We start from the raw sequence: 19,815 nt of genomic DNA, 5'->3' as shown, positions 1-19,815 counted from the left end.
TAATTATTATTATCCAGACAATGGATGCTTATAATTTTTTCTATATATACACAACACCCCCTGTAGAAGGAGAGAACCTGGAGCACAGGGCCTGGTGCAAGACCTGAGGCCGGAACCAATAGTCCAGTGGGCGCTGCTAAAACACTGGCACTCCTAAATACTAGGTACAGCCTATCCATGTAAACTCTTTCCCACGAGATGGTACAGGAACACACCAACCCCAAAGAAGACAAAGATGGGAAGATAGAATGAGGGATGGGGATGTTTGGTTAGAATGAGCAGGTACACGGGTTGGTAACTAACCACCTTAGGAGTGTAATACGTAACTGGTTTGTGCCAAAGTATAAAAGAGAAATCATCAGCGGGGCACCTTTGTCCAGCCTAGGGGGCAGCAGAAAATCCCGCTGTGATTGAGCCGAGTCCATTGTGATGAGCCCACACGTGTTCATGTGCCTATCACCATGGAGCCAGGGTGCTAGTACCGTGCTTTGTTGATAATAAACCTGGCAGAGTGCCTTTGCCACCGAACCGAGGCTGTGGTCTTTCTGGATAGTACTAGTGAGGTCTGCTGAACCAACTATCTATGCAGAGCTAGACAGCATACGGAGAGAACTCACACACATGCCAGTGACAACGTCCCTTGAAGTATAAAGAATGACTTCTGCTCATTAATTCCAAAGGAATGATTCTGGGTTAACACAGAGCAGAATTTGGCCTTGTGAGTATTTGAAGGTAGTAGGGAAAATACAATATTTAAGGGCAAACACATGGCTATAAATTAAGGCACTGGGATCAAATTAATATGCAGAAAATGTAAAAAAACAGCCCCCCCCCAATTCCTGTCAGTGAGATGTATCAGACTACGAAATAGTCTCCCAAAAGACGTAATGGCACCTTATTGTTTGAAACATTTAAAACTAGATTTGTCAAAGCCCTAGATAATGTACTTCTCTTAATTAACTACATTAATTAGCAAAACTAGTGTAAGATCTGAGGCCATTTCAGCAGGGACATTAGGCCAGCAGCAGCCATCCTAATGTAATGTGCTGTTAAGAAGGTGTTCCTGTCCTAATAATAGCAACCACCACAGAATAAAGAAAGCAATCTTAAGATGTTTACAGAAAACTTTGATAGCATTGTGTCTGGCAAAGAATCACTTATTGACAACTGTGGTTGTGAAATCTCTACTTCTTCGTTGTTTTGCCTTTATGATCCCTATTTCTCTACTATATGCATGGTTTGGGGGGGGGGGTCGTAAAGGACGTTCTTTTGGCACCAACTCGAAGACACAGTCCGAGATCAGAAATGCCGGACCTGAACACCCTACCAACTATATTGTGCAGAAACTGGAGTCCCCAGATGACCTGATCCTGGCTGGCCACCAGGAAAAGTTCATCTGTCTTATTGTGAGTGGGGAGCGTTGTTTGCTTAGCACATGTGCATTCTCTTTTGGTAACTGTTAATAAATAGAGGTTCAGGATATTACTGTGTAAGGCTTTTTCACTGCTAAAAGGTCCCGTAAGCCCACAGAAGGTTGTGCCCTAAGCCCAAGGTAGGGGGTAAGAGGATGCCTAAACTACCTGTGTTATGCCTTGAGCCCAGGGAACTGGGTAAAGGTGGATGCCCTAGTGAGCCTGCCTAGTGCCCATCATGGGAGAGAAGCCGCGGCCCTGCGCCTGCAGGGGACAGAGAACACCAGGGCCCACTGGCTGCGGGGGCCGGTGTTCTCTGTCCCTGGCAGGCACGGGCCTGTGGCTTCTCTCCAGCTTCTCTGGGGTTGCAGGCTGTGGGCACCGCCATTCTCTGTCCCCAGCAGGTGCCAGGATGCGGCATAAGCTGGAGAGAAACCGCAGCCCGGCACCTGCCGGGGACAGAGAACTCCGGGGCTGCAGGCTTCATTCTATGTTAAAGTAAGAATAATAAATATATTTGGACCACCAGTTCAACAATGTTTAACTTTTTAAAAATAAATAAGATGAAAACTGTTTATGATATTTATTTTGTGAAAACTCCTTCATTTTTCTTACAGATAGATTAAAAAAGAGCAAATTCACATGGTAAGGTGAAAGAGTAATTGCCGAATAATTTCATTTAATTAATACCTTTTACATGTAAAATTACCCTTTTTATCTTATGGCGTCATATATTATGTATATTTAAATATGATTTTTTTGTATTATTTAATGTACAAATACAAAATAAGCCTTGAAAAATTGTTGGCGCCAACCACACTCTTCTGAAAACATGAATGTGCTACTGGCCACAAAAAGGTTGGGGACCACTGCACTAGAGCATGTGGGTAACACCAACAGCTTCTCACATAAGCCTTACAGTCCTCAAACGAGTGAGCCGAGTGGTAATGCAAGCGCTGATGGATCACTGGGGATGCTTTACTGACATCAGTGTTGGCTGGTCAGGGAGGGTGCATGATACTTATCTCTTTAAGAACACAGGACTGTTCAGAAAGCCGCAAGCAGGGACTTTCTTTCCCAACTGGTGGACTACCACTGGCAATGTTGAAATGCCAGGAGAGATCCTGGGGGATCCTGCCCCCTTATTCTCCTCATGAAGCCGTACATTGACCACCTCAAGAGCACCAAGGAGTGGTTCAGCTATAGGCTTAGCATGCAGAAGTGCTGTGATAGTAACATATACAAGTCTGCCTCCTGCCTTCATAAGATGGCCAAGCATTGTGAAAGCTGTGCCCTAATTGTGTCAACCATTTTTCATTTCATGCAATGTTGTGATTACCTGATAATTGATCTAATATGAATTAACGGTCCCATTCCAGTTCCCAGTGGCTGAATCCACACTCCATAATCTACTCCTATTACTAGGCCCCCCACTGATCAGTCTCAACTGAAGGAAAGTGAATTACTATCTGATCCCTGCAAGTGATCCCGACTCATCACATTTACCCTACATTGGCAGGTGGTGCAGCCAAGGGTTTTACAGATCTCTGAGTAGAGAGCTCCAGGTGCCTTTCCCGGTTCAGTGCATTCGGAAAAGAAAGTAACTAGCTCTTAGCACTAGCAGTTCTGCAGGGATTTTCCTCTTTGGTTAATAGCAGGATAATTAGCCAACGCTTCCAATGGTGCTGTGCTTAGATTTGCAAGCTAGCAACATAGTTAAGTGTTTGATCTTCCCCATTGTGAGATATTACATTTTAAAAATATGTCCCCTCTGCCTGCCCTTGGTTCTCCACAAAGATATTATTGTGCTGGGGCATCTTTCCATGTGTTCTCCTTTCCTCATTCCTATAAGAATTGCTGGTTTGAGAAGGTTTCCTTGTGAGCGAAATTGTCTCTCCATGCCGCCTTCCCATGAACAACTGCCATAGGCTCTGATTAATGATTAATGGAAAACCTGCCTTATGAAAGGAGACTCAAAAGAGCTTGGCTTGTTTAGTCTAGCCAAAAGAAGGCTGAGGGGGGATATGCTTGCTCTTTATAAATATATCAGAGGGATTAATATTAGGGAGGGAGAGGAATTATTTAAGCTTAGTACCAACGTAGACACAAGAACAAATGGGTATAAACTGGACACTAGGAAGTTTAGACTTGAAATTAGATGAAGGTTTCTAACCATTAGAGGAGTGAAGTTCTGGAACAGCCTTCCAAGGGGAGTAGTGGGGGCAAAATACATATCTGGCTTTAAGACTAAGCTTGATAAGTTTATGGAGGGGATGGTATGATGGGATAGCTTAATCTTGGCAATTGATCTTTGATTATCAGCAGAGTATGCCCAGTGGTCTGTGATGGGATGGGATCTGAGTTACTGCAGAGAATTCTTTCCTGAGTGCTGGCTGGTGAGGCTTGCCCACATGCTCAGGGTTTAGCTGATTGCCATATTTGGGGTCAGGAAGGAATTTTCCCCCAGGGCAGATTGGCAGAAGCCCTGGAGGTTTTTCGCCTTCCTCTGCAGTGTGGGGCACGGGTCACTTGCTGGTGGATTCTCTGCAGCTTGAGGTCTTCAAACCACAATTTGAAGACTTCAATAACACTGACATAGGTTAGGGGTTTGTTATAGAAGTGGATGGGTAGGGTTCTGTGGCCTGCTTTGTGCAGGAGGTCAGACTAGATGATCATATTGGTCCCTTCTGACCCTAAAGTCTATGAGTCTATAATTTTGCCCCAGTTAACAGAGCTTCTAGTATACAGATAAGAACAAAAGAATGGCTATACTGGGTCAGACTAATAGTCCATCTAGCCAGTATCCTGTCTTCTGACAGTGCCCAATGCCAGGTGCTTCAGAGGGAATTACCAGAACAGGTAATAATCAAGTGATCCATCCTGTTGCCCATTCCCAGCCAGGGCTGCTGGAACAATTTTTATAGTGGGGGTGCTGAGAGCCATTGAACCAAACTGTAAACCCTGTATATGATGGAAACCACTTCAACCCAGGAGGTGTGGCAGCACCCCCCCACACTCCTAGTTCCAGTACCTATGTTCCCAACTTCTAGCAAACAGAGACTAGGGTCACCATCCCTGCCCATTCTGGCTAATAGCCATTGATGGGCCTATCCTCCAGATGGAAGATCCCTAGTGTGATCCTAGCTCGTACTAGAATGATCGTGGAGCACTATTTCACTAGGAGGGTGGTGAAGCACTGGAATTGGTTACCTAGGGAGGTGATGGAATCTCTATCCTTAGAGGTTTTTAAGGCCTGGCTTGACAAAGTTGGCTTGATTTAGTTGGTGTTGGTCCTGCTTTGAGCGGGGGTTGGACTAGATGACCTCCTGAGGTCTCTTCCAACCCTAATATTCTATGATTCATGGAGCTACGTTTATTGATAAACAGCCATTATAGAAAGTGAAGATAGTTATGTAACGGCTGGCTAGAAAAGGAATAAGGTAGAGGAATGAAAGTCTACGGGTAGTTTCAAACTTTCTTGTTATTATTTTTCCTGCATATAACGTACATCACTAGCTGCTTATGCATCTTGAAGGGACTGATGATAGTTAAAAAGGAAGTTATATTCTTTCAAACATACAGAATTTCCATTATTTATAGATTAGTAAGGAGAAGTAATGAGTGATATTGCAGAAGCTAACACTATTGTTTAATTAAAAACTATTAGAATGTTAATACAGCTCCTTTTTTTAACTTAAAGTAAAACATTACAGAGACCCTGGGATTACAACAAACATAGCTTTTCTTTTCAATGATTCCCAAGATACAGTGATTTTTTTTTAAAAAAAATTCTTATCTGTTTACATGGGACAAATTCTAAACTATCCTGATTTATACATGTCTCAAGGATCTAATTCTGTCTGTATTGTTCCACTTTTGTGTTTTAAATCCAGATTTTGTCACACATACAAGCACCTCAAAATACAAAGCAAAGCAGCATCGTATGAGAAGCTCTATCCATTAAAACAGAGACAATGTAAATAATATAGGAGGAGGGCTTGGTGGAGTAGATTGCACAGTGGGATCCATGACATGACCAAGACTTTGGAAATGTGATTGCTTCTTTGGTGTCCTGTGAACGGCTTAGTCAGCAAATATTTAACTATTTTTTTAGTTCACACTTCTCACATCTAGATGTGGTGACGGTTGTACATGTAAGATGGGTAGAGACCATCGTAGTGATATTGACGCCATTGCTCGATCTGTTCCCGGCTTCTCTCCTGCTGCTCTGTAAATGGGGGTGGGAGGGCAAAGAACAAGAGACAATGTGAACTGCGATTCATTTTCTGACAGCCAACTAATCTAATGCCAATTCAGCATTGAAATAGTGGCAAGAACTGTTGGCTCTCAAATCTCCAACTGTGCATCTCTGTTTGTCAAGCTCTGTGTATCATATCAAGGGAGGTTGTGGGGTAGTTTAGGCCCAATATGCTTCCCTAAAGACTCAGGGTTTGAATGTAGGTGTTTGGCCCATTGTAAGGCCAGCTGTCTCTTGCAATGTTCAGCTCTGAATCCTCATTTTGTGACTCAGGTCCACCTCTGATCTGTGAGCTTTCCTCAGCCCCATCTTTCAGTTGGGGTTTTAAAAAAACAAAACCAAATGTCAGTGCAAATCTTGGTCAAAAGCACGAACTTGCACCTATTTTCATGATACATCCAGGTGATGTGGCACTCTCACAATTTGGTGGTGGGTGCCAGTGCCAGTATAGGAACCTAGAGAGATTTTTGCAGGATTTCCTTGCAAACCTCAAGCCTGCTCAGTTTTCTTGAAACAGGGTCTAGGTTTGCTCAGAAGTTTAGTGTTCATGAACATTATCAAACCTTTCAACGTGCAGAGTTTCTAGACTGTAACAAAAAAACAAAACAAAACAAAACAAAAAATGGTAAATCACATGGGCCTCTGGGTTTTGTTGTGAATATTTTGCACAGCATGACCCTCTTCCTACCTCCAACGTATACTGGATCCAGGCTTACTATTTCAGGTTGATCTATCTAGGTAACTAACTGCCCCATCACTACAGTATCTTCGCATTAACCTTGCAAACACACAATTAATGGGAGGGTTTTAACGTTCACTATGAGTGATCTTGGGGAAGTGGCAAAAGGTTGCCTTACATTTTATTTATTTCGATGTATGTTCATCAAATCATTCTCGAATTATTCACTGACCCTTTAGCTGCTGGTCCACCATAGGCCATGGTGCCACCATATACGCTACTGAAGTCACCAGAATGATCCTTGCTGGCACATTTGATAGCACAACAGGATGCATCATCTTGGCGATGCTTTGACCATTGGGTTCTAGATGAAGTTAGTTACTCTGAATGTCATATAATGGTGTCACTCACATTTGCCAACTGGGCTTTGAGTGTTCCAGGTACATCCCCCGTACGTCTGGATCACACGGCTGTGTGAAGTCCAGATTAACTATCTGATGGACAAAGAATGCTCAGGCTATTGTCAAGTTAGCCTGCACTTGCTATGCTGCTGAATGTAACAGGTGTGTGCTGATCACCCATTAACAAGTTTAAATTCTGGACTTCACATAAACTTTGGATAGGTGCATCTTAATATCCACATTCTAAGTACTTATTTGGTTGGACAATGCCGGTGTTCTAAGGTTAATTTCAGTAATATGGCACAGGCCCACAGAAGCACAGTGTGTCCAGCACCAGGGCTAGCAGGTAAAGGATAAAAATGGTCATCAGGTTTTTAGGCTTAAGGCTACATTTAATTTCCTAAGGGCAGGTCTACACTATGGGGTTAAATTGACCTAAGTTATGCAACTCCAGCTACGTAAATAACATAGCTGGAGTCGACGCAGCTTAGGTCAACTTATTGTGGTGTCTACACCATGCTGGGTCCATGGTAGAAACTCTCCCATTGACTTACCTTATGCTTCTCATTCTGGTGGAGTAGCAGAGTCAACAGGAGAGTAATCGGCGATTGATTGAGTGAGTCTTCACAAGACCCGCTAAATCGACCCCTGGTGGATCGATTGCCACAGCATCGATCCACAGCAAGTGAAGACAAGCCCTGAGTCTCTTTTTTCTCAAAGGCACAAATATAGACATTTTCCAAAGCACCATTTTAAAACAGTGTGGATAAAGCACTGGACTGGGAATCAGGAGACCTGGAGTCTATTCCTAGCTGTGCTACTGGCCTGCTGGGTGGCCTTGAGCAAGTCATTTCACCATTATCTGCCTCAGTTTCCCCATCTGTAAAATGGGGATAATGATAGCGACTGTCTCTGTAAAGCGCTTTGAGATCTACTGATGAAAAGAGCTATATAAGAGGTGGGTATTATTTATTTTAACTGGAAAGTCAGACTATTTTGTCAATCTTCTCAAACCAATAGACCCTAATATTCTGTACATGTGTCTCCATGAAAGTTCTGGCATAAAACCAAAAATGTAATAAAGATGGGGCAATAAAAATAACTAATGCTTTTGGGTGAGTTCTTACCATCAGAATCATTTTCCTCTTTAAAAAGGATATACAGCAGCACTGCTTAGAATTTGTCTTGGTTAGCCACCTCGATGTGAGGTTTCAGAAATACCTCCATGGATGTGTTTATTATGCCATCAAGTGAAAACCACTCCCTTCCGTTGCTGTCTTTACTTTTGACAACTTCACTGAACTGTCATCCCAAAAATGGTTTTCCCTACTCATTCTCTGGAGGGAACTAGCTGAAATGTCTGTAAGGTCACTTGGTCATTTTTTGGGAAGGTCTGTTATGGAAAGCTTTCTTATTGCAAGTATAGTCTCCACTGTACAGAAAAAATATGGTGGAGTATCTGAAACACCGTTGTCATAGGGTCATCCCCATCTCATAGTAATGGGAGTGCATCACACAAGAGCACTGGGTTTACTAACTGAATAACTGCGTTGTTAATGTCCCCCATTCGTGCCCTGTCAATGAGGTCTTGGGTCTAAAGTTTATTATGAGAAAAGTATCAAGTGTAGGAAAAAAATATATACACAGAAAGAAATGCTGCAATGGCTGGAAGAAAGACAACCACGAAGAAAGAAAATGGTTCGTGCTTTATTTAGATGTCTATTTCCAGAAATTTGGAGGAACTATTTAGTTGCATACAACTAGTCTAAAAAGTCAATTTAAAAGTAATTTTGACCTCTTTGTTCTCTTCAAGAACCCCTTCTAGACTGGATTATCTCAATTTTGTTGGATAAATGTACAAAAAATCTGGACATCTTTCCACTTATATCAATACAATGGCTGAGAAGCAAAAATATTTTCATTAGTGACTTGAATAATGGAGTGGAGAGTATGCTTATAATATATGCAGATGATCTCAAGGTAGGAGGTGTTGCAAGTACTTTGGAGGACAAGATTAGAATTCAAAACGACATGGATAAATTGAAGAATTAATCTGAATCAATATGAAATCCCATAAAGATAAGTGCAAAGTACTACATGTAGGAAGGAAAAATTAAATGCACAAAATGGGAAATAACTGGCTAGGCAGTAGCACGGCTTAAGAGAATCTGGAAGTTAGAATGGATCCCAAATTGAATGTGAATCAACAATATGTTGCTGTTGCGAAAAAGGCTAATATCATGCTGGGGTGCATTAACGGTAGTGTTGTATGTAAGACATGGGAGATAATAGTCTGCTCAGCTCTAGTGTGGCCTCAGCTGGAGTTTGTGCCCTGTTCTAGGAGCCACACTCTAGGAAAGTTGCGGACAAATTGGAGAAAGTCCAGAGAAGTGCAACAAAAATGATCAAAGGTTTAGAAAATCTGACTAAGAGGAAAGATGGGAAAAAATTGGCTTGTTTTGGCTTGAGGAAAGAAGGCTGAAGGGGGACCTGGTAACAGTCACCAAATATGTGAAAGGGTGTTATAAAGAGGACAGTGATCAATTGTTCTCCATGGCCACTGAAGATAGGATAAGAAGCCAGGGAGATTTAGATAGGATATTAGGAAAAACTTAACAACTCTAAGAGTAGTTAAACTCTGAAATAGGCTTCCAAGGGATGTTGTGGAATCCCCATCACTGGAGGGTTTTAAGGACAGGTTGAACACCCACCTGTCAGGGATGGTCTAAGTTTACTTGATAAACGTGACGGGATGGACTTGATGACCTCTTGAGGTCCCTTCCAGACCTACATTTCTATGATGGTCTACTTTGCCTTTGTCTAACATTGTTCATTCAGGGATCCAGGAGCGGCGCCAGGGTTTCAGATGCCCTACGCAGAATTCGGGGGCGACATTTTGCATGCTTCCCACGGGGTGCGTGGGAGCTTCCAGTTCTGCTCCCCTCTCGCCGCCAAAGAAGGACCCTCTGCCAAAATGCTGCATGCAACAGCGAAATGTTGGCGGTAGCTCAATTGCCTGCCGCTGTTTTCCGTGGCACGTCAGCGGAGGGTCCTTCTTCGATGGCACGATGGGAGCAGAACCCGAAGCTCCCACGCGCCCTGTGGGGAGCGCGCAAAATGCAGCCCCCTGAATCCTGGCGCCCTAGGCGATTGCCTAGGGTCGCCTAATGGAAGCACCGGCCCTGCAGGGATCTGAAAGTGTTTTACAAGCATTAATCAATCAGGCCCCTCAGTTCCTCTCTGATGTAGCCTAACTTTACAGATGGATAAACTAGGCAAGTCACTCCTCAGTGTCACACACCAAGTCATTGGCTCATGTTCTGGGCTTCTACTCCAATTTTTAGAGCACAGGACTGAGTCAGATGACCTGGGTTCTAGTCCCAGTTCTGCTGTTTGACCTTTATCAAAACACTTATCCCCACTGTGTATTGGTTTATCCATGTGCTAATCTTTAACTGATAAATACAGAGAAACTGCTAGTTAAAGATGCCTCTCACCTCCTTGTTCCATGATATTGCATGCAGGCGGCATTTAAAACTACCCACTCTTCAATCTCCTGCGGTTTTGTATAGTCATTCTATTACTCAACACAGGGTGCTACTGTCATGCACATTCCTCAGATGGAAATGTTACCATGCAGGATGCAAAGCCCAGTTGAAACCAGAGAGGTTTCAGATCTGTGGGATGTGGAATGCCCCCAAATGATGGCCTCCAGGTACAGTGTGTGGCCTGGAGGAGTTGCTGCTCATACTGGTTAGCAGTGACTTTATCAGAGTGGTCGGCTAGCTAGAATGTGTGGAAGCAGTGAGGAAATGCAATTCAAGAGACATTCTCCATTCCTAAATTCCCATCCCAGTAAACGGAAGCCTCATTCCAGCAGCCCCTTTTCATCTTAAGGCAATAAATAAAACCTCATGGAATAGGCTTTCGCAGTGGCAGTGACGAGACTCCATAGAATCACTCCTAGGAAATGCAAACCTGGAATCCCATTAGATAGTCCTATCTAGAATTAGAGCATCACCAGTAGGTGGGGCTATAAATCATATGGTATAGGACAGAATATTGAGCCTGTGGGAATGAACTATGTGAAACCTCTGTAGAATTTGGCAAGAGTTGCTCTCTCGAGCAAAGAGTTTGATTGCAAGTTCTTTAGGGCAGGGGCTGTCATTTATTATACATTTGTACAGCACCTAGCATAACAGGGCCCAACCTCATTGTGGCCCTTAGGTGCTGCTACCATATCAATGTTAAAAAACAGTGATAATAATACACTAATAATAAAAAACATCCTGCCAGCCTCCATCTAAAGTTTCACAATTTGTTGTTTTGCTGTTCTTACCTTTACGTTCTTCCTTCACAAAATTCTCAAACTCGTTCCTTTGCTCTTCAAAATACTCCCTCCTTTGCTCATCAGCAGTCAGCATTTGCCGGGTCTCCGCTGCGTAAGAGACGTTTATCATATTAGCAGCAAAAAAAATCTTAAGACGCCAAAGCATAACTTTTGTCCTCAAAACCCAGTGAATCTGATTAGTCTTGTATAGCAGCACCTGTATCCTGGGCTTTCACTGGAGGCCTAGTTGCTAAAATCCTTGTTTACAGCAGGCTTTCTAAGAACTAGACAATCTGTATTTCATCATCCCATTGTGCAGCACAATGAAACAATACTGTTTCATTGTGCTGCAATGATGCTGGTAGAGAAATTGCTAGCTCCTGTGTTATGCCTTTTAAATTCCATAGGTAAAACACAGGTCGTTCTAATTTAGTTTGGTGGATTATAGTTATCATATTTGTCCAATGATTTAGAACCCTGTGATAAATGTCTACTAGTTAAAACTCCCTAATTAAAAGTTCACAATGAAAATGAAATCTTAAGACATTGTAATAATACCCCAAAGCCAGCCAATGTAAAAATGCATACCATGTTTGTTGAAAAGTTCACTACGTTTTCAAATAGAGAGGAGCCCAAACCGAAGCCTCTGATACAGTCAACCTTTAATTTCAGGGTGTGGATTGGAATCAAATCCTGGATTCAGAACTTGGTTGTGTTTTGGGATTGCGTTCCCAATCTTTGACCCTGCTCTGTGCCCTTTCAACTGTTCCAAAAGGGGGACAGAGAGCTGGCCTAAACAGCTGGCTGGAGAACTGCCCTTGCACAGGGGAATTCCAGGGTAGCAAAGATGGCATAGCAGGCACCTCCTCTCATGGCATAGTCATCTCCTCTTCTCTGGGGCATGCTGGGGCAGGAGGTGGTATGGCAAGAGTCCCTTGTGCTCCAGCAATCCTGGTTGACAGAATAGCTCCTAGGGGGCTATAAACAGACAGCATAATTTAGAGTAGCCTTCAAGTCTCTCTAAATTGCACTGGAGGCCAGACTGTCCCCAAGACTGGCGAGGCAGCAAGATGACCTAATACCCTTCTGGATCTTTGGATACAGCCCCAGATGGTGGAAATCTTGTGACTTTTTTCAGTCACACTATTTCTGCCCAAGCTGACAGAAAGTGAACAGGAAAAGCTAATTTTGTGAGATTTCTGCCATTTTGGGTTGAAATCTCATTAAAAGAGCCCTGGTTTGGTCATTTTCACCTTGCCTGGTGATAATTTAGGGTCCAATCTTAGAAGGTGTAGGTCTCTGCCAGAAGATGAATTTTTCTGGAAAGTGAGTTTTAGTTGGAATTTGATAAGATTTTTGGCAAGGTATTTTGGTAGGAGATGCAATTGTTGTGCATATCCTCAAGATGCTCGTACTTCATCTGTTTCTTATGTCCATGTGCTTATACATATATCTTACATCATTTTCTTTCCCTCTATTTCTTACCTCACTCTCTCTCCTTTTATCTGTTGGCCTGCATGGAAATGCAAAGTAAATAACCAGTTTCTATTTACAGCCATTCTTAAAATATGGCTTTATACATTAAGGTCTTGCTCAGTGGATGGGCAGACCTAGATAGAGAAACTTTGGTTTAGGCACCCAAGAGAATTTTTACCAGCTAGTTTGTTGAATCAATTCCCAAAGAGTTCAAGTGTTTTTTCAGGCAATAAGCAACATGAACAAGATAAAAGCTCCCACCACAGATCACACACTTCCCCTGTACTAGTGCTTTGCTGCAGAGGTAGCAACCCACCCTTGTGACAAGGAAGGTTGAACTCTCAAGAACCAAGCCTGTCCCGTCTCACCCTATTATCAAATAGGATGCAACCAAAGAAAAGGCTCTCAGACAATTGAATAAATCTCATTGTACACATGGGACTGTGAACTGAACTGAGAGAATCCTGAAGAATGTTGCTAGATAACTGAGGGCGCAAGCCAAAGGGGCTTGTTTGAACGACAACAGAGTTGGCTAATCCTGCCCCTTCCAAAGATTGCTGTGAGTCAATATTATCTAGGAGAGATTCTGGGCAGGAACACATGTAAACAGTGGAAAGCAAGAGCTGTGACCACTTTACAGAAAGCCTTTGCCATACACTCGTATGGTTCCTAGTGTAACACTGACAGACTCTGGTTGTCGGCGCGCGGGATCAAAGCAGGGACCTCTGGAGCTTAGTACATGAGCCTCGACTGCACGAACTAAAAGCCATGTGATTTTTAGCTAAGGCCGTAGCGCAGACTCGTTTTCTCTCTCTCTTTAAGTGGCCTCGGTGCCACTAGCTGGGACAGAACACCACGCCCAGGAGGTGTGTGGGTTACACTCGCACAATGGGGCGCCAGCTTGAGGGCAATGTAAATGTTAAATACTGACAATCAAGACTAATCCTATAAATAAATGAAACTGTTTGTATCGATGGCCCTACGTGTCATTAGTCGAAAGACTATAGGTATTCAAAATAGAGAAGGTCCAACAGGTCTCCTTAGACAATGCAAAAAGAACATGAAAGAACAATATTCCAATCCATTGCTTCAGAGGCAGAGCAAAGTGAATTTCAGATGAGTAGAAAGAAGTGAGAGATGGAACTGCAGGGATTTAATCCAGGAAGCAAACTTGAGGAGGTGGAAAATTAATGCTTTTCCTTGAGATAGAATAAGCAGGAGTTCACGCAAAAGAGCAGAGCTAAGTTCTGTATCATGCTAGACTTGGCATCAATGGAAGACAATTGCAATTATCTCATTTTCTTTGGGTTTGTTTAAGGTAGAGATATTGATAATAGGTATTAAATCAATTCCCATGTGTAGGTATTTTTAAAAGTAACTGAACACCTGGAAGGTTGAGAAAACCTGCTTTGTGACATTGGAAAAGAGATGAAAGTAAGAATAGCTTTGAGAAAGTGGAATACAAATATATTGGCTTGAAAGAAGAAGGTAACATAACCATTGTTTAAAGAACTGTAGGAAGTAGATGAGAATGGCTGAGGAAAATGGAAGAAAACAAGTATTGAGTTAATCTTCTGTTCCAAGATCTATCGTAGTTCTGGATGAGGTATTGACCCCAAGGTAGAACACTGCACAATTAGTTATATTTGGAAGATGTTGCACCTTCCTCTGAAACCTCCAGTAATATTGGCCACTGTTAGAGACAGATAGGCCTGTGGTCTGCTCCAGTCTGCCAACTGCTTAAGGTCTCGTCTTTCTGAACTCAGCCTAGAATAAACAGTATTTTATGTTCTCCTTCTCATTGGCATCACTTTGAACGTGTACCAATGCTGGGATACAGGTCTTTGCTTGTTGGGGGATGGAGAAAACTGCCATTACATTTGATCATCTATGTTGGTACTCAGACTCGGTTCAGATGTGGTCTGATTAGACTGGAAGTTTAGCACTCTTCAGTTGGGTTTGGGCAACTGGAAATATCCTTATTTCAGGACAGTGCTGGAGAGACACTGGCTCCTTGCTTTTTTTTTTTATGATGAGTGATAGGAAAAAGACTTGATGGGTCAAATTCCTCTTTCACCTACAGCGACATAAATCCAGTGTAACACCACTCAGAGTAACTGGAAGAAAAACATGGGCCAGTGCCTCTTTCTAAAACATCAGGCTACAGAATAAGGAAGATGTACTATAAGTTTCCTGAATGTGCCTCAGTTCTGATCTGCCATGGACATTGCCAGTCAGATCCAGAACATCAGGACATCTCCAAGGTATAATTTTCTGTTCCTGCTAAATATTCCCAGAGGATTAGGACAAAAAGCACCATGCTCCTCTTAACTCGTAACATAAGGATGTGATAGGAATTGTGCACTGAGGAAAGGCTGTAATGTAACCAACTGTGCCATCTGATGCTAGTGTTGGACAAGAATGAGTTCATCCAAACTATCTTGAGTGGGAGGAAATTGTTCTGGTTCGCATCAGCCAAAGCCTGGCTGTATCTCTATCTGGATGCAACCCTTTATAGAACAAACCAGTACTTGTTTGATGGAGGGTGACTAACCTATTTTTCTGCCATGGTTCAGAGACACTTCTACCCATTTAATAGCAAAGGAAGTGCCTGACAGCCCTCTGTGTTACAGGACACAAATATCATGAAACTGTTTAATTTATTAAGCACTTTATTGCCAGGCACATGTGTGCTGCACACGGTGAGAGGGAAGGCCATGAACAGTAAAATCATAATCTGGGCCTAGTGTCCCAGCTAAAGGTCCCCATCACCAGATCACTAATGCATGGAAGGATGGATGGAAATGGAGGTTCTTGGTTAAACTGAATTAAACAGAAAGGATATACAATGACTCTGTGGACTCTGGCTAGACTTTGTTAGGAAGGGAGTTCTACAGATCAGACCCTACCACTACAAAGCTCTGGATCTCAGCCTGATCCCAGGCTGAACATCAGGAGGCTGATCATGGACAATCCTGCTGCTCAGTTATTTGATGGAACATCATCCACAGGTAATGACCATATAATCTGCACGCCTGTGCATATTTAATAAAACCAATGGGGCTAAATTTTGCTCTGAATCACAGCAGTGTAAACCCATTCACTTCAGTGGAATTGTGTATTGGAATAGTGACTTTTATTGGGTTTACCCTGATGCAAATGAGAATACATTCTGACCCAATGGCTTTATTAAATATCTGGGAAAATAGGTTACATGGTGTCACGGTGTTGGGACTTACCACTGCAGCGCCTCTCGCTGGTTACCTCCGGAATTAGCTCAGTGCATGGGGAGCACCCTCTGCTGGTGGTGTCCTGTCCATCGTCTGTTCCTTGCTGGTGTCTGGACCCGCATTGCTCCCTGCTCAGCAGCATCCTCTTCAGGACGCTTCCCTCCAGCAGTGCTCCCTAGTCCATCCTCACCCCCTTCCGGGGGGGAGGAGGAGGGAGTGTGGGTAGCAACAGCCTGTGCACTGGCCTCAGTGAGCAACCACAACCTCCAAAGTTAGCCCCTTGTCTCAAGGGCCAGTTGCAGTTTGTTTTAGCCACCCTACTGCATGGCCAGCTGCAGTACAAGGGAGAAGGGGGGGACCCAGGCCCACCCACTACTCTGGATCCCAACCCAGGGACCCTTTGGGGGCAGCCTCCCTGCCCTCCTTCTCTCCCCTTGTCCATTTGTCCCTGGGCCACTTCCCCTCTGGCCCCACATACCCTCTAAGCCCTTTCTATGAGGGCCTGCAGTCTGGCAGGCATTGGGCCCTACTATGCTCCCCTTAAGCCTGCCCAGCACTGCGCTGTCTGAAGTGCTGGTCTCCTGCTCTGGAGACAGACCTTCCTCCATGAAGGTCTAAGACAGACTTGCTTGCTGTGCTTCTGGACAACCTTTATATAGGCCCATGCTGAGGAGCCCTGATTGGCTGTCTCCAATCTCAGCCCTGATTGGCTCTCAGTAAGCCCTTTCCTGATTGACTGCTGGCCTGCGCAGCCTTTCTGGCCCACTCTAGCCCACACATGGTATATTGCTTCTGGACAATAGCCCATCAAGTAACTGAGATCAGCAATGGAATGGCAGAAGGTTAATCGTGCTCACTTTATATAACCCTAAAAAATTGCACCTCATTAAAATATTACATTATCGGTTACCTCACTGCAAGTATTGTTTTTATAGACGCTGTTGTAACTTACCTGTAATGTTAGAAGGAACACACACTATCCTCCTCCTCCTATATGTTTATTACCCAATTACATGGACACTACCTGGTAATTACAATGTAATTAAATAGTCAACGGTTAACATACTATTATATAGTAAATACATGATATTTGTGCCCTGTATTTTAAAGTGTTACCAGTTAAATCAGCCCTCTCTTGCTCTTTAACTGAGCTAATTTTCAGATTATTACTGAAAGGTTAACATCTCTCCCAATAACCTAGCGGAAGTTTTGCTGAACCAGAGGACAGATAAATTCACTGACTTGGGACTGTTATCCTCTTCAGTGCTTCAGCAAACAAGCCATGTGAATTCAGTTATGTTTTCCATCCCATGTGGAAATAAAACGCTGTTGCAAAAGCCAGGTGTATATTACTTAATGCTACATTTGCACATGTTTTCCAAGAAGAGCTGAAAACATTCATTCAGCACCGGACCTGAGACCTGCTTGTTATTTACCAGCTTCCATAAGATGACAGTGTGAAAGGAGCTGAGGAGAGGAACTAAATAGGCCCCTATATTCACTTCACCATGCTGTCCTGCACCTCCTACAACAGCCTGCTGAGCTTGGCCTGCCCTGCTATATGTCTCAGCCCTTTTGAAAACCAAAGAATTGGCATCCACTTCAGTTCTATTAGCCAATTTCAAGAGATTTTGTAGATGAAAAATATTTCATTTTCCAAAGTTACCTCTTGCCTCATTTAAAAAGATACCAATGAACAACCCTCATTTTGGAGAATTCAGTAACGACCGATCCCTTACACCCACCCAGAAATGATTCTATATGCCCTAAATCTTCCAGACTGGAAGTCTATAAAGTTCATTTTTTGTCCTTCTCCCATATTATTTTTATTCAATTCATAAAAATTACATTTTCACCCATTCTCACTCACACACTAATCCCTCTGGCTTCCCCCACCCCCTCCAATTGCTCTTTGTAGGTACATTCCATAATTTAAAATGTAGATAATTGAGAAGAAACCTGTTCTAATCCAAAAGAAACAACAACAACTTTGATCAGTGAATAAATCCTTGTAGAGAGTAGCAGGCAACTTAGGATGTCTCAAGGGAAGCGGGAGATGAAAGAGGCACAAAGAAAATACAGCTTTCCATAAACACTCCTGAACAGCCTCACCATTGAGCTCATCTCTGGATTTGGTGGCTCGCTTGCCACGCTTTTTGAAGAAGTTAGAGGCATCCGATCCTTGTATAAAAATCTTCTTTTTCACACCTGAAAGCAAAGAGAGAGGACTCGATCGGCCATGGATAGTAAACAGGGGCATCAATGTACATTTGAAAGCCATAGGAGCAACTGTTCTCCTCTCCCTCCCAAAATTTGCAGCTCCACTTACTTTCCTTGTCCTCTTCCCCAGCTGCCTTCCTGGTGCCCACAGCAGCGCTGTCGCTTTCCTCAAGAACTGGATGACAACAGCACAAACACAGTATTGAATTCAGTGGAGAAATGCAGCATCCCACAGCAAAAACCTCAAGCAGACGTTGAAAGCCGCTACCTGCTAAAAATCTTGCAGTCCAATAACAACCTGCCTGGGAAATTCACTTTTACACAGCAAGAGCAACAGTACAATCAGCAGCTATGTAGATATATATTTTTGTGTTCCCAGTTTTTATTTTCATAGAAAATCATAAAAATAGCAATTAACAAGACCTATAAGGACATTTAGTCCAGTTTATCCCATTATATTAAAAAAATTGTCTGTGTATTCTTAGTGTAACTTGGTGCCTTAATCCTTTAGAGATTGTAATAGATTACATTGGATTAGATTAGATTCTCACATACTGTCATGCTCATTTGACTAGCAATGTGGAAATGACAGTGTTCTTATGTTACCCCAATGACACGAGTTTAGATTTCTATCATTCCTTTCCTTCCTGAAATTCTGTGTTTCCTGTTAGCATTATTATTACGCTGGATCATACATACCAACCAAGAGCACAAAAGTTGCAAGGCAAGAGAGAAAAAGGATTTCTTTCCAGTTCATCTTTGCTGAGCTCCAGTTGACTCCTCAGAAAAATAGTGACTATCACAAGAAGTTTCTTGAGATCTGCTTGCAAATTCTTCCTGTTAGCTGGAAAAGGAAGCAGAGAGTGGGGATGTCGGGGGGGAGGGAGGGGGGAAGGAGGGGCACTGGGTAGCACTTCAGTTGGCTGCTCCTTGCCAGACCAAAGGTGGTTTCAGGCAATTTGAAAACATTGATATAAGATATATCCTGTGGTCATCAGCATTTTGATGGAAGTCAGAGTTACAAACTGACAGGCAGCCGGGATGGCCTGGCTGGAAGATGACTATTATAAGCAAAAGATTATACAGCATATTATTTTTGTCATCTATTGTATATAGTTTAAAGTGCAATTAAACTCTGGGAAAAAAACCCTTTGTACTTGCAGATCTGCCCTCTGCCTGTATCAGAGTGAGTTTAGTGACAATACGAATTTTTAGTGCTTTTTACACTTCCGTTAGCCCTCCAGAGTCAGCACAGCTATGAAAGGAGCCTGATTCTATTGCTGCTACTGCATTACTAGCAGAATGGTTTATTGTGTTCATTCATTTACACCTGTGCAAGTGCCATTGAAGGCAATGTGACTGCACAAGTGTCACTGAGGACATAAACATTAGGGTCTGAATTCTCAGATGCACAAATGCCCTTTCACATAGCACTGGCAGCATAAAGGGGCCTTAAAATTGGTGTACATTACATAGTGTCTGGAATTCTATCACTCTGAGCTTCTGGAAAGCCATTAAGTATATGCCCAGAGCTGGGAATATGTAGCAGCAGCACAGTCAAACCTTGTTTATCTTAACAGCATGTGGAATATAAAAATAATGTGGATAAGGTTGGGAGGAGTTTGGCTACCTAATGAGTATGGTATCAGACAAAAGCTCATGCTCCAATATGTCTGCTAGTCTATAAGGTGCCACAGGACTCTTTGCTCCTGATGAGTATGATGCAGGTGAAGAGACATGACTTCATTTTAAATAAGAGGAATTTTTGGACAACTGTGGCTCAGGTAACCAAAGTTTTAGTGTAACACT

At 42.9% G+C, this 19,815-nt stretch overlaps 1 protein-coding gene across 1 annotated transcript; it reads right to left on the bottom strand.

Annotated features, from left to right (window-relative positions):
• Positions 1 to 5,101: 5,101 nt before the first annotated feature.
• Positions 5,102 to 18,837, bottom strand: UCMA (upper zone of growth plate and cartilage matrix associated). The gene is made up of 5 exons (XM_030554319.1): positions 18,706 to 18,837; positions 18,116 to 18,181; positions 17,899 to 17,994; positions 11,090 to 11,188; positions 5,102 to 5,640 (listed from the first exon to the last, which is right to left on the bottom strand). Exons 1-5 carry the CDS (start codon positions 18,761 to 18,763, stop codon positions 5,543 to 5,545), a joined length of 417 nt encoding a protein of 138 aa, XP_030410179.1. The 5' UTR covers positions 18,764 to 18,837; the 3' UTR covers positions 5,102 to 5,542.
• Positions 18,838 to 19,815: the final 978 nt, after the last annotated feature.

Source organism: Gopherus evgoodei, chromosome 1 (assembly GCF_007399415.2).
Source record: "Gopherus evgoodei ecotype Sinaloan lineage chromosome 1, rGopEvg1_v1.p, whole genome shotgun sequence".
Classification (NCBI taxonomy): Eukaryota; Metazoa; Chordata; order Testudines; family Testudinidae; genus Gopherus; species Gopherus evgoodei.
The sequence above is the reverse complement of the archived record's forward strand: the minus strand, read 5'-3'. Positions and strand labels throughout refer to the sequence as shown.

Coding starts and splice junctions, on each gene's coding strand:
- UCMA (XM_030554319.1), bottom strand. CDS start 18,763: ATGAACTGGAAAGAAATCCTTTTTCTCTCTTGCCTTGCAACTTTTGTG. Junction 18,182..18,705: donor AACTTTTGTGCTCTTGGTTG/GTATGTATGATC, acceptor GTTGTCATCCAG/TTCTTGAGGAAAGCGACAGC. Junction 5,641..11,089: donor TGTGAAGGAAGAACGTAAAG/GTAAGAACAGCA, acceptor CCCCATTTACAG/AGCAGCAGGAGAGAAGCCGG.